Here is a 23,192-nt window from a genome sequence, read left to right as displayed (position 1 = left end):
CTCGGCTGAGCACCGAGGGTGTGCGATGCATTGCAAAAAAGGAACCTTTGCTGCATATGTGTGCAGAACTATTGAGATGTAAATGATAGTGGAACACAGCCCATTCCCGCATATTAGAAACAGCTTCTTTACTACTATATGAACCTTCTCCCTGGAACACAGTTACTGCATTTTGCTCTCTTAAGGTTGGTTTAGATGGTCACAGTCTAGAGGAACTGAACTAGAGGGGATTGATCACTGTTGTAGCCCAAGTCAGACCATTGGCCCATCTAGTTCAGTACTGTCTACACTGGCTGGCAGTAGCTCTCCAGGATATGAGTCAGGATTGGAGTCTCTCCCAACCCTTCCTGGGGATACTAGTGACTTCCTGCATGCAAGACAGGCACTCTAGCTACTAAACTATGGCCCTTCCTCGTCTAGCTTAGTTGCTTGCTCCAACACACCACTTCTCAATAATATTCTAAAGATTATTTCATAAAAATAAGGGAAATGGTGACAAGAGAGAGAAGTTGCCCATTTAGTAAGACTAGTAGCTCAGAACAGATCCCTTCAACTTGTACAAGAGATCTGGTGAGAAGGATGGGAAATAAGGCTGGATAGAATGGGTGACTCTGCAAGTACTCTGCCTCCTTAATATTTGTTTATGGGTGGTGGTGGTTGTGTTGTTTTGTTTTGTTTTTATAAGAACCAGCAATTACCATTCTGGCACTTATTTGAAGAGGCTGAGGTGGAGAAGACAGAGCTAGACCCAACAAGACCCAATTTAAGAGTCAAATTGTTTAGCTACAGCTGAGCATTTGGTGGTGCTCATATGTCACTATGTGATAATGATTTTAGTAATGTAAGAAGAACCTTTTATTTAGACAAAACAGCTAATGGTTTATGTGTTTATATTACTTGTCTCTGTCACTGCCTTAGCCGTGAGTCCCTTTGGAGACAGTAATAACCACTGGCATATAAAAGAACATTAAGAATCATATCAAAAATAGTTACACAAGCACAACCTGAAACTAGGTGTGCTATCATGTGAACTGCACAGTGGAAGAAAGGCAGGTTATTTAGGGATGTTTTTAATGTCTGATGTTTTATCACCTTTATTATTATCGTTATCATTAATTCTGTTGTGAGCCGCCCAGAGTGGCTGGGGAAACCCAGCCAGATGGGCAGGGTATAAATAATAAACTATTATTATTATTATTATTATTATTATTATTATTATTATTCAATGAAACTATTTAACCATGAAAATAATGAGCAATGGGGCATAGATTTAACACTGCCAAAGGTAGCCAATGACTACCAACAGGTCTTCAGCATTTTATAGCAACTGAGCACCTTTGGTCCTCACTGGGCTGTCTGGGCTTCCCTACTACAAACCTTGGGGTTCCTCCAAACCTGATGATACCTCCCTGATGATACAAAATGGTGACATTTTGGCTTCATAGGCATCCATACTTGGCTTATTATTGGTGTATACCACTCTCTGCTTTTGAGGGTAGTAGTCAGTATGAGAAAAGAGGCTAACTCAGAACTATTTTTCTGTTTTCCATCTTTATCTGAAAAGCCCACCTAATCAAGCCTTGAATTACATCATCACAAATTAAAGCACTGTCTCCATGCTTTAACAAATCATCCTCTGGTAAAAACAACAACACCGAAGGTTTAAGCCACCTTAAATTGATTCAACATTGTTTCAGCCTATTTTCTATTTGACATAGGTTCCTGAACGATTTAGCCATATTTTTTTAGAATCAAAGTCCAAACCTAATCTGTTAATAAAATGAAAAGGTGACCTTGCCTAATTTAATAAGTCAGTGCAAAAAATACTCTTTCAACATGCTAAAGAATTCCAGAAAGGGTATCGTCTAGTTCTTTCAGAAGAAGTAGTTCTCTCTTTCCTGGTCTGTTTCTCCGAGCTGTATTTTCATTATTGTTAATTCATTATAATTTTTAAAACCCTGTTTGCAATATAATATTTTGATAACAGCTTTTATTTATGTGACTGGTATTAACAGGCACATATTACAACCTGCATCTTATTTTTGTGCCCAGTGCTGCCCTTCTGCCTTGCAAGGCACAGAGACTAAGGGGGAGGACTCTGACAGACAGTCAGCCAATAGACTCGTTACAAATAAGAAGGCAGGCAGGAGGGGATTGGCACTGGTTGAGGGAGGCTGATGTTGTTGGGACAGTGCCCCATTTCCCCATATGGGCCAACCTCCACTTCATATGAAGAGATGTGTTCAAAGAAGGCAAAAGTGGCTATAACATGGAAATGTAGAATTACGAAGGGAGCCTACGAGTAGATTAGGAATCTAGCCAGGTATGGGAAATCTTAGGTCTCTCTATCTGGCTCTCAGGCCAAACAAGCTTTCCCAGTCACACCCCATCTCCCCAGAGCACATCTCCCAATGCCCTCCTTCGCACCTTCCCTTGAATGTTTTTGCCTAGCTAGTATGCGTTCATGAATTCTGATAATCCTTCTTGCTTGCCTGGATGAAGGATAGAGAAGGGCATGTGAGTGCCTCTAGAAACTAGCCTACTGTAGAAAGGTTACTTTGCTGTTATTTGCTCTGTCCAATTTTTCCTCTGACTCCACCCACCACAGGCATTTGGCCCCCAGAAGGTTACCTAGAAGAGAATGTGGACCTTGGACTGAAAATGGCCTCCAATTCTTGCTCTGGGGTCTCTAAAATCCTATCCCATGAACAAGATTTCAGGGTCATTTCTAATACAATGGTACCTCAAGTTACAAACACCTCAGGTTACAAACACTTCAGGTTACAAACTCCACTACCCTGGAAGAGTTACCTCGAGTTGAGAACTTTGCCCCAGGATGAGAATGGAAATCGTGTGCCAGTGGCGCAGCGGCAGCAAGAGGCCCCATTAGTGAAAGCACGCCTCTAGTTAAGAACAGTTTCAGGTTAGGAACGGACCTCCAGAACAAATTAAGTTCGTAACTAGAGGTACCACTGTATGCACAAAAATCTGGATGATGCAAACCCCACCACCCATCCAAAAAAACCCACCATTACCACCTCCATCTTTTGGTTACTTAAGTCTGACTGAGAAAATGAATAGCTCTGATACAAACTGCAGATCCCTGCACAATTCATAAATACGTGGAATAATTATTTCCTGGGGAAGTAGTATCTAATTTATTGCATTTTTATGGAGTGTTAGACTAACTTCTTATTTGTGGCCTGTCAAAATAGCAGCAAATTATGGCAAACATAACATTAAATGCTATGCTGTAAAGCAAATATTTATCTAATTTGGGATTCTGTACATCTTAAAAAGCATGATGGCTTGCTTTTCTTATGTCAAAAGCAAATAAACGCCAACTTTGTTCCTCTCAATTGTATGAACTAAAGGGGGGTTTCACTATCAGTCAAGTTATTCTAAGAGCTGCCATTACCACTTAAGATTTTTTATGATAAAACATGACTCTCTTTTATCTTCTAGTCTAGATACCAAGGCAATCCTTAAGCCCACATCCCAATGCAATAACAGACCACAAACTAGCAGGAGTGTTACTGCCTTGGAAATACAATAAATAAAAAAATGAGCAACCTATAACTTCCACATCTCCTTCCATAATGTGGAACACTACTATTACAATTGTCATGCTTTCAAAATGAATTTTAATATCACCCTGTCTTAAGTGCATCAGTCCCCATAAATCTAATGTCAAGTGTCAACCAAGTCTTTAAGTTTTTGAGGCAGTGGTTGCTCTGGGATACAGAAGCTATGGGGAACATTACTGTTTTTCTTTGTCCTTTAAATATTTCTCTGACTGGAGGATTTTACTGCAGAGAAAGCTGATACCTGTCAAAGCCCTGGTTTTGCTAAGCAGTTGACATGATTCCAAAGCATCCTCTCCAACACTGTATTCTGGGGAGCTTCAGGCTATGAAAAAAGCTGGACAGAGACTCTAGCACAACTTGTACATGCCTTGCTCGGAAGCCAACCAAACACTGGTTAGTGTACATATTCATGCCTACCATGAGGCAATGTGGGGTGCAAAAAATGATCATTTCACAGCTTGCATTGCATCCTCTAGTCGTCAGCCAGCAGAGTTATTTTAGATGGTCTGGAGGTTACAGCCTCCCACTGTAGGGAAGCAGCCTATGGAGCTGTGTCCAAGTGGCTATATACTTTGGGGATAAAGCTGCTTGATTTCGGGTGACCTTGACTCTGCAGTTGTAGTTCCAAATGAAGCATGCAGTGCCAGTTTGTGATGTGTTGTGGGATCGGTTTCAGCTTATGCAATCAGCTTCTCCGCTACCTACCACCATGCAGGTAACATCATGGATGACATGGGGTCTTAAGTAATACCTGGTAGCAGCAGCAGCAACGACTATGACTAGCTATTCAGTAATTGCATTAAAAGTAAAAACAGCAGCAACGATCACCTCAAGGATTAGGAGTTTTGCAATAAATATGTTTAAAAGACCAAATCCACAGGCTCAATGTTTAAAGAAAGGAACAAGATGTTTAAGGAAGGGTGGGCAGGAGAGGGTGTGAGAGAGAAAGAGACAGAAGTCTTGTGAGAAAAGAGATACTTAAAAATTTGGGAGAAAGGCAGTATTTTCAGGTGCTGTAGCACAATCAACATACCTTGTGAATTCCCTTAACTCGCAGCCCCACAGATCAAAAATCTGCCCACTCCAATTTAGCTTCAGTTGATCAATTTAACTATTACAGCTTGCAGACCTAGATACTATTCTTGAACGACTTTGTTATCAGAGGAAAGTTTAAAACTAAAAATAATCAGATCTTCCTACGATCCCTGCAAGGCATCACTCATGAGCGTGCGATCTGTATAAAATACTTCTCATTTTGGATTAGTTTGAGGGCACACCAGATGGAACACAGGGTACTGTGGGATCTGCCATTTATCACAGTGACAGTGCGTAGGAAGCAACGATCCTCTCACCACAGGGGGAAAGGCAGGACTGCAAATGTAGAGAGCAGGAATCAAAAGATGGACTTTGTGGAGTTTGGCAACATTTGTGCTGCTCATTAACTTAATCATATTAATTTATTAGCCACAAACATCAAAGTAATTCGCAGCAGAATTTTTGTCACCGAGAACAAGTCTTCACAGAGACAGTGGATGAAACTGTCGTTTTAAAGGAGTACAGTTTGCTTCACATTTTGTATCATAGATGGCTAAGATGGTACTGTATGTGTCTTGCCTGCCACATGAAGCTGCTGCTTTTAATCGTCTCCACTTTGGGGCAGGTAGCATGGGAATACTGACCAAATCCTGTCTCCCTGATGCGTACACTTAGATGTTTAAAGGTGAGCATACATACAATGCCCTGTTTCACGCATTTGTTGCATTAACAGCATTAACACTAGTGTTTCCCATAGCGCTCTCTCTCTCTCTCTCTCTCTCTCTCTCTCTCTCTCTCTCTCTCTCTCTCTCTCTCTCTCTGTGTGTGTGTGTGTGTGTGTGTGTGTGTGTGTCCTGCACCTTTAATTAGCCGCCAGCCATGGGGTAATTTAACTCAGTCATTACATGGCAGCTGTGAAATATCTTTGACAACCAGTCCCGTTTTCTGCCCTTTTAATAAACGCATATTGGAAGTGATTTTACATTTCCTTCACATCTGCCAATGGAGAATGGTCAAACCAAGGAGAATGTTCAAACTGAGTCAGTCCAGTTCTTCCAATAGTTCAGCATTCTATCCGCAGGCGCTAGCCAGCAGGGGTGGGATATCTAAGCAGGGCAAAATGGTGGTATCCCATTTCTCTTTCAAGCTTTACTTAAGTCCAAACATATCAATCATCACAAGATCCTGGACTATACGACTTCATACTACATTGGGGGGAGGGTTGTTGTATGTTGGAATGGTACACAAACATGCCACAACTCCCTGCAGACAAAAAAACTGAGATCTTCAACCATCAATCTACACTACTCAGGAAGAGTTTGACCACACGGTAACTTCCAGTAAAAGTTGAGATGAATATGCATTTGTACAAAACTCAAAGTCTGAAGAAGGGTTTTGCCCAAAAAGCATGTTCACAACATTGCACGACATTTTATCTGAGTCACAATAATGGCACTGGTATACACTGTGGTATTAGGTCCTTCGCTTTGCTTTGTCTTCAAACAACACCGTACATTACAGCTGTGGGAAATCGCTGAGCTACACTGATGTTTCTCTCACAGAGCTACAGTTTCCTTAAAAAAAAATCCCTCTGGGAATTGTAGCTCTCTGACGGGAATAGGGAACTCCTGACAATTCTCAGCACTTGTAGCAAACAACAGTTCTTAGGATTCTTTGTGGGGAAGTCACAAATGCTTGAAGTGGTATGATGCTGTTTTAAACACATAGTGCATAATGGGGGCTGAGGTATCTCGTAATATTCAAGTGAAATCTACCATCCTGTAGATGCAGGCATTCCCTGGGGCAACAGAGAACAAGTCTTTGCCCTCTTGTACATGATACCCAGTGGTGGTTGAACCCCCAGACTAAGGACCTAATTAATTAGCAGCCAGCTAATGGAAGGGCATTTTGGCTAAGCCCTGCTCACCTGTCCCCTACCTGATGTCATCTGATCACTGGATCTTACAGTGCCCTGTGCATCATGCCCCACCAATAATCAGCTGGTTGTCAGGCCTTGTGAAGCACTGCAGGCACAGCACACTGCAAGACCCAATCGAATGTTCAGCTGTTTGTCGGGGCTTTCCAGGCAATGTGCTTGCCAACATAGTTTGATTTCAAACCAGGACAGCAAAAATGGGTCGCCTGTCATTGTCGAAAATGGGTCAAACTTAGCCCATGGCTGGATCCTGTTACCCACCTCTGTGATAGCCCTCCTAGCACTGCCTACCCAGATGTTCAAAGGCATTATGTGCACATGTGTATGATTTCTACATCTTGCATGGTCTGCCACAGGAAACATTACTAGTGCTACCCACAGCTATCACCATGCATGAAGGTCCTCTTTGATCATGGTTGCAGCACCAGATTAAACCCTGTGGAGGCCCCTAGGCAGTCGAAATCTTTCTCCCCTCCCCCCTTGCAAATTATCTCCTAGTACAGTGGAACCTCAGTTTACGAACACCTCGGTTTACGAATTTCAGTTTACGAACCCATGTGGAACGGATTAATTCACTTTCCATTACCTTCAATGGGAAAATTTGCTTCAGTTTATGAACGCTTCAGTTTATGAACAGACTTCCGGAACCAATTACACCTATGCTTCGGGTTAAGTATGCTTCAGGTTGAGTACTCCGTGGACCCGTCTGGAACGGATTAATCTACTTTCCATGGGAAAGTTTGCTTCAGTTTATGAACACTTCAGTTTAAGTACTCCGCAGACTGTCTGGAACAGATTAATCCACTTTCCATTGCTTTCAATGGGAAAGTTCACTTCAGTTTATGAACGCTTCAGTTTATGAACAGACTTCCGGAACCAATTACACCCATGCTTCGGGTTAAGTACGCTTCAGGTTGAGTACTCCGCAGACCCGTCTGGAACAGATTAATCCACTTTCCATTACTTTCCATGGGAAAGTTCGCTTCAGTTTATGAACGCTTCAGTTTAAGTACTCCGCGGACCCGTCTGGAACAGATTAATCCACTTTCTATTACTTTTCATGGGAAAGTTCTCTTCAGTTTATGAACGCTTCAGTTTATGAACAGACTTCTGGAACCAATTGTGTTCATAAACTGAGTTACCACTGTACTCACAAATATTCTATTAGAATCTGGAGTTGGCAGGAACGTGCGACACACCAACGCATAGAAAGCTTCGTTTCTGGAGGTTTCTCATGCACACACTCTAGTGGGATAGCCTTTGAACTAAGAAAGCTTGGTTGTAATTTTCTTTCAAGACCAAACCAGTATTATTTAAAAGGCCCCATAGGCCGGTGCCTACTCTGCCTATTTGGTAATCCAGCACTGGGCGGTTGGCTTCCGTGTGGCTTCGACAGGGCAGGAGAAAGAATAATTTTTCCCACCCCACTACACTTAAGAGAAGGTATTCATCCAGCCTATGAGGCCCTTAGGAGAGCAACATCCCACCCTGCCTCCGCCTGTATCACATAGCCAAGTATCTAATGGCACTTTCCCTTTAAGGAAATTACGATTAATGAAGAACTAAATCGCAAATCCATTAGGTTTTAGTCAGCACAGCAACACCACACGGGGTTTTTCATGAATGCTCAAAAAATCCAATAGCGTAACCTCTGGTAAAGCTTGAAAAGCCCTGAAGGACAAGGCAGTTAGATCAATATTAGTTTATTTCAACCGCTGTGCAGTACGGAGAGACAGAGCTGATCATCCAATGGATTTTATTACCTGTTGGGGAGATAAGTCCTGGTGATAAGATGCCTGGTACTCCGTGGGGCAGTAGGCGCGTGTTCTCTTGTATTGCAACCCCCAGAGAGCGCTTGGGGGGTCTTCCTGGTCGTGAACTGTTGAAACAAAAGTGAAAATGAACTTTTCAGAGCTCTTTTGTCAAAAGGATTTGCATAGTAATGCACTCTGCATTGATTTTTTAAGGTCCTGAATAGCATAGAGGGCCTTGGCTGTATTCAAAACCAGCTCCTTCAGCCTTAACTCTTTCGGTAACCCATTCTGCCAGTGGCCCTTAAACAAGTGTTGGGGGCGATCTGCTTTTCTGAACTTTGACATATCCTCCAACATTTCTGCAATGAAAACAGGGAAATTCTATTCCATAATAATAATAATTTTACTATTTACACCCCACACATCTGACTGAGTTGCCCCGCCCCTCTGGACAGCTCTCTCTCTCTCTCTCTCTCTCTCTCTCTCTCTCCTACTCACAGAAACAAAAGGTTAGGACCTGGTGCTTCTTGTCCATGAATAGACCACATGCTTATGCTGCACTATCCCCTATAATGTCTTTAAAATAGGGGAGGACAGCAGATCTGAATACACTCCAGGAATCCCCACCCCTAACAGACCAACCCACTTCAAGCATTCCTGTTTTACAAGCAATGGGACTTCTCAACTGAAGTACAAGGTTTAAACCAGGCATCCCCAAACTTCGGCTCTTCAGATGTTTTGGACTACAATTCCCATCTTCCCCGACCACTGGTCCTGTTAGCTAGGGATCATGGGAGTTGTAGGCCAAAACATCTGGAGGGCCACAGTTTGGGGGTGCCTGGTTTAAACAAATATAATATATTGTGTATAACAGAAGTGGAGAACCTCAGGACCTCCAGGTCTCTGTATCTGGCTTTTGAGACTCTCCCTGGGTCACAACCCCTCCCCACCCTTCTCACCATGTCACACACCTCACCAGCCTTGCTTTGCACCCTCGTCTGCTGTTGCCTAGCCTGAGTGTGTTCTTGAACTATGAAGATAATGTTGATGCCTGGACGGAAGGGCCTATGTGTAGAAAGCTCTTACTTTAGCACGTGCATCAATTTGCCCACTTTTGCCTCTAGCCCTGGCCTACCTCTGGTGCACTTCCCCTAAATGGTTCCCCATGAGGGAATACGGCTCTCAGGATGAGAAACGTAATCCAACCCAAGCATATAACAACAAGGGAAGGGGCTGTATCCAATGTAGCACTAAGTTGAAGTCACTTAGCAGTATACTTCTTGCACAAGGGGAAAGGCAAGTTCATTACTAATGGTGGTTGCACGATGGATTGCATAACAAGAATCGTCTCTTGCAAAAAAAGCTTCTGCTAGCACAGCTGTTGCACTGGATTCCTTTGTTGTGCAGCCTTTAATTTCTGCCACCCACTAGTCCAACGGTCCTCGTGCTGCCAGACACAGAACACTGGTTGCGTCCCAGAGGCACAAATAAATGGGACACAAACACTGTAACCTGGCCACTAATTGTGATATGCAGGGCAAGTGATACAAAACAAGAAGACTTGGGTCATCAAGCTAGATTTCCAATTAGACCTGCCACCCAAACAGGCAGACACTTAGAACCCAAGCTTTCCTGCAGATCAACTGTGAGCCAAATATGCATCTGGCAGAATTATTAAGAGCTTATGCATGTACACCTAGAAGCTTCACTGAGTGCAATGGAACTAAATCCCAGATAAGTGTGAATAGGATTGCAGCCTAATTGTTAAATCATATATAAAACTACAAAGCCCACATTTCAACTTCCCAGTGAGTGAAATATTCGTGTGCAAAAGCACCTGGAGCCTTTAGTACTCACTAAACAGAACACGAATTGGACATTCCCCCTCCTCTTATTTCGTAGAGAGAACTCCATTCCATCTAGATGAGTAAAGAAGCTTTTTGACAAACTTTGTGTTATACAGCCAACCAGCAACAATGAATGAGAGGTTCATAGCAAGAACCATTTCTCTCAAAAATGATTTCCCTTGTTCGCAAAGAAACGAAAGTTAAATTTCACTCCATCAAGCTTGCAGTAGCAAAGCTCTTTATCAAAAGGAGACACACTCAAGTGGTTAAATGTTAGAAATCTCTGGTACTATTGCACAGAGGTGCCATTACTGTATTCATACTTCCACAAAGAGTGCATATTTGTTTTATTATACATCTGTCTAGACTTCAGATACACACACACATATCACATCCTAAAATCATTCTTGAGTTTACTACTTTAGGCCTATAAACCTTGTCCTTTTTATCTAGATTAATTTTTTAAGTCCCATAGTCAGTGCATTTTAAAAATATACTCTGGGGAGTCCTATGCAATACAATGCAGCAAAACACAATAAAAAAACTGTGCTGTATAGATCAATACATTTTATTGCACAACAGTCCTCGGCTTTGGAGACCTGCTCTTGTGCAGCAGCAACCGAATGACAATATCACTTGTTTTTCACATCACTGCAACATCATACTTACTAAGTGTGCAGTTTTACACACAGCCATCAACTAAGCACCTTAAGTATTGGGTCATGAGGAAGTGATAAGCTGGGTATCACCACAATGGAACAAATGGAGTGGCAGAAAGAAACTTGAGCCAGGTTGTGTTGAGCCAGAGCTCCCATCACCGGTGACTATTGATCTTGTCTCTAGAGTTCAACCACTTCTGGGGGGCCACAGGTTTTCCACTGGTCTTCTCCTTGCAATAGTCTTAACTAACTATGAGGATCCTGTAAGAACAAATAGCCCCCTTTCCACGTAACTCCAGCATCTCTTGAGGAAGGCAGGTTTTACCCCATTACGGCACCCTTTGCACACTGCTGTATATGACATCTATGTTCTACCATCCACTTCTCCCTGTGACAGGGAGCAAACAGTTAAGCACTATGAGTGGGGGAGAAAAGGTGGCAGTAACAGTTCCTACCCTTCTGGATTTACAGGAGCTCACTTCAACCATCAGTGCAAGTCATGGCTAAAGAAGATATTGACCTGAAGCATGTCTTACAATTGACCTGTGAAACAAAACTGGAAACCAAGCTTGGAAGGAGTGCATGGTTTTATGCAGTGGGTTAATTGACAAACCATAGTAGCTCCAACTCTGCAGAAACCACATGAACCCCAGAGAAGATTGAAATGAGTAAGCAGCTCTATATTATGGCATGCCGGGCAGCACAGGGGAAAAAAAAGAAACAGAAACTTCACAAGCACGTCAAAACTGTGTCTTGCCAGTACATTTGGAAGCCAATAGTATGGTTTTAGGTTCTAAAAATATGGCTTCACAAACCATGGTTTAGTGTGAAATTGAGCCATGTATGCATATACCTTACAGGAGGGGAAGTGAACTTCACTGGAAGTCCAATCTGGCCAAAATGATACGAGAGTAGACTGTCATGTGATAGTCTAAAATTGATGTTTTGCAAACTTAAAAGACAAACTTTTAGAAGCAGTTTGTATGCAAATGGCTGAAAACATAGCTTTCCTGATGGAGGCCAAGGCTCTACTTTTAAAGTTACTAGAATCAGATGTAAATTTACATATTAATCAAGACAAATAAACATGTGGGGATTTAACTAGGAAACAATCTGATGGCAATTTAATCAGCACAGGTTGAAAGGTCCATCACTACCACATCCTGTTGCAGTGAAAATATTGATTGTGTTACTGATTTTAGTAATGCCTTGTTTTGCAGGGTACAAATAGCCATGTAATTATTCTTTAATTGAATGGTGATTGCTTGCTAGTGATTATTAAGGTTGCTTGTGTGTGTGTGTGTTTTGCTTAATTACTAGATTATTTATGCTCAGCAATATAATATAATATTTCATCTTTTTTTCTTTCTTGGGAGGGAGGTGTAGGCTGAAAGACAATGGGTCAGATCATAAACCCACTTCAACTGTGATAACAGAGTAAGTCCCCCTCCATATGGGGTCAAGTTCAGAAGTAATGATTTGTTGGACTTTGGATAAGTCATGTGTCCATGCTCTCCCTTCTCCCCTCTCTTGTGAGTCATCTTTTTAGTTTTTTAATTCACAGTTTCCTGTGACATCCAAATCAAGATTTAGCATTCCCTACAAACCAGGCCAGAATCAAACTATAATTTGGTATCCTAATTCACAGAGTATGCTTCAACCGCAGCTGATTTGCACATCATGAGAAACTGTGGATTAGCAAATCAGGAAGTATTAAATTAAGGTGTACAAGCGATACAACAGGGAGAGGGAGCACACAACTCATTCCTGGTGCAACAGAAATTAACTGGGTTAACTGTGTCTGAACCAAACCAAAAGAATTATAAGAGGGCCCAATTCACACCATCAATTCCTTGTAAAAAAAAAGCGGGGGAGGGCGATAATGCAACTTGAAGAGCTTTCCACATCATGCATTCTCTTATATATGTGATGTATGTGTGCATATCCTTTCTTTTACACAACACAAAACAAAATTGCTGGCGTAATGAACCTATGAACCATATGTCCATTAAAATACAAAGCCACTCAAAGCCCATCTAGATAAATAAAGTTGAATGTCTTAAATCCTTTTGAAATCAAACATTGGGGAGGGAAGTTAGTTCTGACTTCATGAAGCATGTGATATTGTCATGTACTGAGTCTGACCACTGGCCCAAAACTCTCGCTTCTGACTACCAGTGCCTCCCCAAAGTGGCTCCCCAGGGCCTGTTGGTGTCATGACTGCTGACCTTGGGACCTTGCAGGGCATGGCAGAGGACTCAGATGAAGTTCAGGTCACTTTCATAGGGGGAGAACTGCCAGTACCATATCCAGGTCCCTCCCAACAAGAGGACGCACTTCTACCACCACCCTCAGACTCAGAGAAGGAGTCTCCTGCAGTACCTTCCATGTCTCCACCTTCAAATAAATCAACAGACTGCCTTTTGAAAACCCAACCAGCTCCTTTAGGGCGGTGGAGCCACAGTCACAGTACAGGTCTCATTAGCCCACAATGTTTCAGTTGACTTCAGCTCCCTGCTGGAACAACATCTTTCTACCTCAGCAGGACACAGCTTCAGTCATGTGCTGAGGCAACATCATATACCTACCTTAGTGGGAGAGAGCTTCAGCAATGAAGTTGTCATTATTAGGTACTGTAGAGGATTGCATCCCAATGGCAACATACTGCCAATGACCACAAAGGGAAAGGGGTATTAAAGGGATAGTATATACAAAACACATCAAGGCTCACGTCCTGCCAGGCCAACCACTTGCATTGTGCATAATGCATACTATTAAATTGCACCAATGCAACTGCTTGTGTAGCAACAACTCCCTATGAGCATGAAATGTTAATGCTGAAATGATCACTGTTTAAAGCACTGGGTGGATCTGCAGATCTTTCGACAGTTTAGCTTTAAAGAATTAACATTAGATGTAGCATTTTGTAGGATTAATGGTGGGATACTGTCCCGCAGAAGCTTGATTTCCTCTGGGGGTCTAGCCCTTCATTTAGGCATAATTTAACCTGATGCTCTGCCTTTCATTTTCTGGCCTTCATTAGAGAAACTGAAATAGTATCCTATCCCCCTGAGTGCTGAGAATAAACCAACTGGAAATATATCTCAGCAGTACTTCATGTTTCTGAAACTGAAGTGGATTATCACCCAGCAACATTAACTCAGCAGCCTCCCTATAAACTTTGTGGGCTTGGCAGTTATCTAGATGAGAAGGGAAAGCATTGAATCTCTGAGTGTCAATGAGATATGACACATTCCAAAGTATGTTTGCTACAAAAGGTGATAAATGAGGGAGCCAATATATTTTCCGTTAAGTTTTTTTAAAAAATACTGGTAGCTACCTCATTTTTGACACCTGCTACTTATGAATTAATGCCAGGCAATTTGGCAATCTCTACTGATTTGGGCAGATTTCCACCCTATCCTCTGTCCTGGGGACTCTGATTAGTAAATTACTTGTTGATCGCAGGAACCTTTTATAAGGGGAAGGGTCGTAGCCCAGTGTTGAGCTTCTGTTTTACATGCAGAAGGTCCCAGCTTCAATTCCCAGCACCTCCAGGTTGGGCTGGGAGAGACCCTGACCTGAAACCCAGGAAAGCTGCTACCAGTCAGTGTAGACAATAGTGAGATAGAGTAACCAGTGGTCTGATTCAACATAAGGCAGTTTCCTATGAATGTTTCGTTCGGCAAATTCTCGCACATCTGACACAGTCAAATCCACAACGCACTTAAGCAAAAATCCTCTAAGACAACTTCCAGTGGGGTTTCCATTAGCTTATATAAAATTCATTCATCTCAACCAGGGTATTGATTGAGCTTCTTCTCTCTCTCTCTCTTTCAGGCATTTGCAGGGTATAAAGGTAATTCCTTAAGAGCCAGGCGTGTGCTGCTTTACAACAATTGCTTATACAGCACTTCCCCACCCCACCTCCCAAACATTCAAAGTGTTTCTCATTAATTAACAGAGAGATTGTCCGTAAACTCTATAAGAAAACCCACAATGACCATCTCCATTTTACAGCTGGGGAGGGAAATACATCTCAGAGAGAAGCCCTGTTCATGCATTACTCACACTACACATTTAAGTCATATTTAAGCGACATGGCCATATGACTCCCCTAGGAACTGTGATTTGTTAAGGATGCTAGGAACTGTAGCTCTGTGAGGGTGAAACTACAGTTCCCATGATTCCTTGAGGGAAGCCATGTTTGCTAAACTGGTGAAAATATGATTTAAATGAATATTGTAGATGTGACCTATCAATTTACAGCAGCAAAGTCCATAAAGTATTCAAATACTTTTCCATTGACTCAATTTCTTTGACCCAAGCAGGAAAGTATTTACTCTCATGAATTACTTTTCATTGATTTGGGCAATTACGGTAGCAGGATTTAAATCGAATAAAATTAAGACTAAAATGGTGGTTTAAAATATGACTAAAGCTGACATAGAAGAATTGCAACAAGGGTCAAGAATTATGGTGGTAAAGAAAACAAAATATTTGGGAATTTGGCTCACAGTAAAAAATATCAATTTATTTAATGATAATTACCAACTGGTGTGGAAGGAGATTAAGAGGGATTTAGAAATACGGAATAGATTAAAGTTGTCATTTTGGGGTAGAATATGAGTGATAAAAATGAATATATTACCTAAGATGTTATTTTTATTCCAAACAATTCCAATAATTAAGGGAACAGGACAATTCAAAGAGTGGCAAAAGGTACTTTCAAGATTTATCTGGCAGGGGGGAAATCCAAGGATGAAATTTAAACTGTTGATAGATAAGAAAGAAAGAGGTGGATTCTCTGTGCCAGACTTGAAACTCTATTATGAGGCATCTGTCTCTATGGGTTGAAAGGGTGGATTATATTGGAAAATACAGACTTATTAAATTTGGAAGGATATGACAACAGATTTGGTTGGCCCTCTTATCTTTGGTATGACAAAGTTAAGGTGCATAGAGGTTTTACAAACCATGTGATAAGACGATATTTATAAAAAGTTTGGGAAAGGAATAAAAATCTGTTGAAAAGGAAAACACCATAGTGGAATCAGTGGATATCACCTGTGGAAGTACTAACGGTAAAGAAGTTGAATATGGAAGGGAGATGGGCCACTTATGAAGAGATCTTAATGAAAACTGATAGGGGTTGTAAATTAAAGCCGTATGACCAAATTGAAGATGTCTTTACAGGTTGGTTGCAATATCATCAAGTAAATGATGTGTTTTTGTGTGACAAGAAAGTAGGATTTGAAGATAAAAAAATCTAGATTTCGAATCAAAGTGTTGGAATGAAGAAGTAAATTATTATCTAAAATGTACAACTTTTTATTGGAATGGTTTACAAAGGATGAATTGACGAAAGAAGTTATGATAAAATGGGCAATGGATTTTGAGCACAATATCGAGTATGATGCACGGTTAAGATTATGGAATGAAAGTTTAAAATTCACAGCATGTCTTACCTTGAAAGAAAGCATAATGAAAATGATGTATAGGTGGTACCTAACACCGGTCAAGTTGGCTCAAATGTATGGGATGAGCAAGAGAACATGTTGGAAATGTAAAGATAAGGATGGAGACTGTTACCATATGTGGTGGTCATGTGCCAAGGTTAAAGCATTTTGGGAATTGATTTACAATGAGTTGAAAAAGATGTTTAAATATACCTTTCCCAAAAAGCCGAAAGCTTTTTTGCTGGGCTTGATGGGAGAGGAAATAGCAAAGGTAGATCAAATATTATTTATGTATGTAACAACTGCGGCGAGAATATTATTAGCCCAAAAGTGGAAAATACAGGAGGAGTAGCAGACAAAGATGATGGATTATGCAGAACTGGCAAAACTGACCTGCAGAGTCCGAAACCAGGACGAATTAAAATTCCAAAGAGACTGCAGTAAATTCATTGACTATATTAATAATAACTGTAGAAGCTTGAAGACACTAGCGGGATTGAAATAAATCCTACGACGTGGACTTGATTTAATAAGACGAAACTGTGAGATATAGACTGGAAAAGGGAAAACCGGATGGCGGGAGGGAAGGAAGTCATAAGCTCGGCAGAGCGGAGGGGAATGAGATTGATTGATATATGTTGGAATTTATTGTTTTTTGTTTAAAGTGAAAATTTAATAAAAATTATTTTTTTAAAAAAATTACTTTTCATTGATTCTCAAATTTGAAAATCCAGAAATTCCTGTTTACATGAATGATGACAGCTCAATCTGAGAGGCAGGGCTCAAAGAACAGAGAGATCTACAGTTCAAATGTAGTACCATTGGAGGTCAGTTTCAATAGGATTGGTTCATAAGTATATCCAAATGGAATGCAAGGGAAAGGATGTGACGCGATGAGCATTTGAAATATTCTTTGGAGCTTTATCCCTGCAAAAGGAGTACACACGAACATACACACGCACATTACTCCTCATTCTACAAGTTCTTTATCTGCATTTTGACCTCAGAACATTATTCTCTTCACTTGGGCCTTACCGCACACATTTCCACCCTACCAAATGCAGTTAAACTCTATGTGACCTTCTGAGTGTTTAGGAAGATAAAGAAACTATGACCTCTCTGCAACCCGATTCTGTCTCCTCTCAGCATTGGCAAACTGATCACTTGTCTAACTATTGAACCACATTGTATTACTAACCAGATCAAAGGCAACAGCAGGCCAATTCAGCAGCGGGGTGGGGGCGGGGAGTCAACCATGCAAAATGAGTAATTAACATTAATCATACATGAAGTTGTTTAAGCAGATAACTAGAACCTGGTCACCATAGCAACCCTCATAAAATAGGGCTTCACGCTAATGCTCGGACTCTCTCCTTACCACATCTTGTGGGAACGCCAGGCCGCTGTCTCCTCTTGACTTTAACAGACTAAAGTGAATTACTGTTGAGGGATGACCAATGGTATAATGACATGGTGCTTAGCTGCATACCACTGAGGTTTCACCCACAGCTTTGGAGCCAGTTTGCACAATCATCAATCTTACAATCTTCTTTGGGTAGCAGGGAGCAGGTGTGCGTACACACAAATACAGGCCCAATCTGCACTGCGCATTTAAAGGAGTATCATACAGTTTTAAACCGACATGGCTTCCCTCAAAGAATCCTGGGCACTGTAGTTAGCTAAGGGTGCTGTGAGTTGTTAGGAGACTCCTGCCAGCTACAATTCCCAGAGCTCAATGGGAAAATAGATAGTGAATTGCAGCTCTGTGAAGGGAGCAGGGAACTCCTATAAACTCTCAGCACCCTTAACAAACTACAGTTCCCAGGAGACTTGGGGGGGCATGACAGTTTGAAGTGGTATCACAGTGTTTTAAATGTATAGTGCGGTTGGGGCAACAGACTCTTCATCCACAAGCTGGTTTGTGTGTTTGCACATATAGAGTGGTACCTTGGTTCTCGAACTTAACCCGTTCCGGGAGTCCGTTCGACTCTCAAAATCATTCGAAAACCAAGGCACGGCTTTCGATTGGTAGCAGGAGCTTCCTGCACTCAAGCGGAAGCCATGTTGGACGTTTGACTTCCGAAAAACATTTGCAAACCATAAAACTTTCTTCCAGGTTTGCAGCGTTCGGGAGCCGATTTGTTTGGCAACCAAGCCATTCGGGGAACCAAGGTTCCACTGTAATGGCAAACTAGGATCCACAGGCCTAAAGGCAGCTGATGCAGCTCAGGAGTAGAGAGATTCAGTGCCATGCCTTTCCTCAGGTCTCTCCCTAGATCATGCCCTCTCTGCAAGCTACACCTCTCACTGGCCCTGATCCAAGCCTTTCTCAAGTGCTTTTGCTTATCTGGAATGAGTCCTTTAGGGGTCCACGCGCTGATGGCAAGTGCAGCCAAAGGAAAAAGTGGGCGGAGCAGCAAATATAATTTTTACCTGTGTCCAGTAGGCTAGCTTCTACCAGCACATACCTCTCTCCTCCATCTAGACAAGCAAGAAGCATTATCAGAACATAGGGACACATTCCAGCCAGGTGAAAACGTGTGTGTAGGGGTGAAGGAAAACCATTAAGGTGTATTCCAAGGACCAGACAAGAAATGCCTAGAACGTAATCCACAGTCCCGAGGTTCCCCACCGCTGATCTCTACAGATGACAACCCCACAGTGGTCTCATTCCCATTTCCTTCATAAATACACCTCCTCTCCTCCTAAGAAATGAGAAGGGCATCAACAATGAGTACTTAGGAACTATGGTATAAACACTTTGGCAAAATGTCAGAGCTAACAAGATTTTCTAAGAGGCAAGTCACGGGGAAAGATGGAGTAAGACCCCCCTAAGAGCTCTGCTGCTTGAAGCGAAGAGCAAAGTGTCTGACTTGACGCACAGTTTAATCTTATTTCAGGTAACGTGATAGTGTTGCCAACCTAAGTTTACCAGATGTCCCCGTTTCCCGGGGACAGTCCCCGGATTTACAAATCAGTCCCCTGAAAAAATCCTATCATTCCTACTGAAGTTGAAAAGTGTCCTCAGATTCATTGGAAAAATCTGGTAGCCTTATGCCTTATGCCAACCACACTTGAGGGCAACGTGTCTGTTATGAGCATGTAGGGCAGGCCACAAGGCGCACACAGCTCTGTCTTGTGCCAGTGAGTTCAGAAGAAATAGCCAGGGAGCTGTTACAGGTGCCTCTAGCAAATTCCACCTGTGGCAGTTACATCACTTTGCCTCATGTTGAGCCGGCCCTGGGTGGAGGCTTGAGAATGGCAGTAAGAGTTAGGATTCTATTATCACTATCAGGTTCTGATTTATTCTCAACTGATTGTGTGGCATTCTCTGACACTCCCTGTCTATTAATAAGAGGCTGTTGCCTTGGTTGTGGTGCTTCTGATTCCAGCTAAAAACATTTCTGGTTTAGGAAAACCAATTTATACATGTAATTTTATTATGTACATTAGTTTTTTAAATGGTTTGTTTTATGTATATTGTGTAAGTTTTCTTAAATCTACTTGTTTTCTTTTAGGTCTGTTGATTACATCTGTATGAATATTTTATATAATTTTATGTAAACTGCTTAAAGGCTTTTTTATTATTAAGTGCTATATTAATCTTTTTTCTTTATTTTTAATTTTTCCTTCATTAATTTTTAATAGTTCATACAAACCATGCACAGTTTACATTGTCACAAGCATCTGAAGAAACAGCATTAAAAGATTAATTCTCAAAAGGGCACCTAATATGAAATTATTAAATGCATTGCACTGTTACTTCGCTAGAATAAATATTACAAATAAATAACTATAAACAGAATACTCAGTAACAATAATGAATACTTCAACTGCAGTCCTGCTTGTTCTTCATTTAATTTAAACCTTTTGCCAGGCATATTATTTTCATTTCTTCACAGATTCATATACAGTGGTGCCTCGCTTAACGAATGCCCTGCTTAACGAAATTTCCGCTTAACGAAAGGATTTTTCGAGCGGAGGTTGCCTCGCTAGACGAATCCGTTTTATGAAAAATTCGTCTAGCGAATCACGGTTTCCCATAGGAATGAAATTCAATTAATGCGTTCCTATGGGCAAAAAAAAAATCAAAAAAAAATTCGATGCATTCCTATGGGATTCGCTAGACGAATTTTTCGTTATAAGAAAAGACCCGTGGAACGAATTAAATTCGTCTAGCGAGGCACCACTGTAAATAATTCACTCCCCATACCCTAAGCAAGCAAACAAACAAAGATGACCACTTTCCTATATAACCTCAGCCATCTCAAGTACCAGCAGCCCCTTGGTCCTCATCCATGTCAACAGGATCCACAAGACTAAGATGGTGTATGAGAGAAAAACATAGGGGTGGTGGTCAGGCCTCAGCCTGAGAATGCAGCAGAGCTGAGTAACCAAACTAAGCTGGAAAAAGGACAGAGGGTGGACCGAAGGGGGAGAAGGAGTCAGCAGCCAAAGCCTACAAGCGGCAGCACCTGTGGAAAGAGATTGACTTGCCACCCCTGCATACAAACGAACTTCCAAGCCCTGTTTTTAAGGCGCCATTAGCAACTGGCACTGCCTGAACCACCTCAGTCTGGTCATAGCCTGCCACTTCCTGCCCACCTTCTTACTTACAGGCAGGCCAGGTAAAGCCACTGGCAGTCATTTTCCTTCTCTTTAGTCCAGTGCTTCCCCTTGTAGAACTCAGCAGGGAGGAAGAAATGACAGAAACCAGACATAGTGGTCCCTCCTGTCCTTGGCTCTTGGCACCAACCACCTCTGCAACTTGGTATTTGTGGCCCTGCTGTGGAATACAAGATCCTCCTCAGTGATCAGAGTTGCCTCAACTGAGGCCGTTTCTGCTGCTGTCTGGCCTGGGCTCCCCTTTTCCGACGCTCCAATGAGCATTGGAGAAGTTTGGTGAAGCTATTTAAAATTGCCCCAGAGAGCTCCTGATGTGACATCATACAAAATTGATAGGACAATTTGTTTTCCAGGATCTCCTTCTTTTGAAACTAAGCTTAGATTGCAGTCCTAAACACACTTACTTTAGAGTGTGAGACCCATTGAATGTATGACATGCATAGAATTGCACTCTTAATATTTTAAATATTAAATATCCCCAAGCCAATCAGATAACTAGCGTCGTACTACTCCTGTAAGTACAGAATTCATTTGATGTACCTTATTACACAGGTCTTCTCCCTTTTGATATGTTAAACCTTTTTAGTTTTGTTGAGAATTCAAAACTGCTATAAAAAAAGTTAACCATTTGTTGGCTTATCATGCCTCTGAGTCATAGCTCCATTTTTCTGCCCTGGTAGATTCAACAGAACTTTAAAAAAAAAGACATAGCCATAATGTGGAGAAATACCCCAATGTCCAATATTCAAACATATTTTTCCTTATCTAATGTCTCACCATAAAACCACCCTTACAGCCAGATGCGTCCTTTATAGCAAGTGCTAACCTTTCAAAAAAAAAACTGAAGTAAATTATTTATGAGGGAAAGGCATTTTAAAATATGTTTGAAAGCACTATAGGAATGTGCTATTAAATGTCTTGGAAACACATGGCTCTCCTCCTAATTGCCTCTGACTGAAGTTGGGCAAAAATGGGTGTGCCAAAGCATAGCTCGATGCTTTACTTCCATCTAGTCTTTGAAGTGGGACAGAAAGTATTATGCCCCTCTAAAAAGGCATCTCAGCAGGCTCAGAAGGGGTGAAATGTAGGCCCCATAGACCAGAAGAAGCCAATGTTGAGGCATCCACATATTGAACTGTAATTCTGATCACCCCTGAACAATGGTCATGCTGGCTGGTGCCGTGACTTGCAATGAAACAACATCAGGAGGTCACTATTTTGGTTATGTCTGCTCCAGACCTTTGGGATATGGGCACCTCCAGCATTTACATCAGGGACACCAGGGGATGGGTTCTGCCAACAAATGGACTACTTCAAAAAAAAAAACCTCTGATTTTGCACCAGAGAAATACCCCACTAAATTAGGCTGCAGTTTAGGTCTTGCTCAACATAATGGAATATGGCCAAAGATCTTCCAGCAAGCTTCATGGACTGAGTGGAGATTTGAAACAAGCTCTCCCTACTCCTCTAGCCACTAAACCACACTGGCTCGAAGGTAAGTGTGTGAGTGTTTGTGTGTCTGTTCCCCGAAACAAACTCTTTCTCTCTCCCTCTGGCAGGAGAACAGGAGGATTCAAACCCAAACCTGCTTGTGGGCTTCTCAAACGCATCTGGCTGGCCACTTTCAAAATATGACGCAAGACTAGATGTGTCTGTTGGTTCTTTCTTATGACCTCACACATACAAGCCTTTTGGCTCCTCCCTTTCCTAAATTGTTTCTATCCAAGCTGGAAATTCAAATGAACATTTTATGTATGAATGCAAGGATGAAGGCAATGTCACTTTAAGAAATGGTGCCTGTGAGTTTGCCTGATTTCCTCTTTTTGAATTTATCTTCATTTATTTGTTTGTTTAATATAACTTACAACCTGATTTCTACCCAAGTTTCTCAAAGCAGCTTGCAGGAAGGAAAAAAAGCATACACACTAGGAAATTTAAAACTTAAATCAAAATGTCAAAAACAGAAACATGAAAATGCACATATAGTTGTGGAACGCTACAATTCTACGGTCCTATCTTGCTGTGTGAAACTTAACAGGGATGGTGCCTGCCTGATTTCTAACAGGATGGGGTCCCATATACCTAAAGCCCACTACACTTGTACACTTGAAGGCACAACTTTTCACCAGCATGAGCCATGCCCTTGGTTCGGGGGGGTGGCCACTACTAGCACTCCTCCAGATGTTTTCATTGTCCACCGCTAATTTCTTTGCCCATTAGAGTTGGGCTTTTTCAACAGGGATAGGCCTTCCAGTTTACAATCTGAAACCATGTGCAATACTTAAGTAA

At 41.7% G+C, this 23,192-nt stretch overlaps 1 protein-coding gene across 5 annotated transcripts in view; it reads right to left on the bottom strand.

The window, feature by feature from the left end:
* DACH2 (dachshund family transcription factor 2) overlaps nucleotides 1-23,192 on the bottom strand; it is a 302,374-nt gene that overhangs the window by 142,314 nt on the left and 136,868 nt on the right. For all 5 annotated transcript variants that reach the window (XM_035113841.2, XM_060270328.1, XM_035113842.2 and 2 more), the window contains exon 2: nucleotides 8,322-8,437. In XM_035113841.2, the coding sequence (XP_034969732.1) occupies nucleotides 8,322-8,437 (116 nt within the window). The remainder of the gene's footprint in view (nucleotides 1-8,321; nucleotides 8,438-23,192) is intronic.

This window comes from Zootoca vivipara, chromosome Z (genome assembly GCF_963506605.1).
Source record: "Zootoca vivipara chromosome Z, rZooViv1.1, whole genome shotgun sequence".
Lineage (NCBI taxonomy): Eukaryota > Metazoa > Chordata > Lepidosauria > Squamata > Lacertidae > Zootoca > Zootoca vivipara.
Note: the sequence above shows the minus strand (reverse complement) of the source record. Positions and strands in the feature narration are given on the sequence as shown.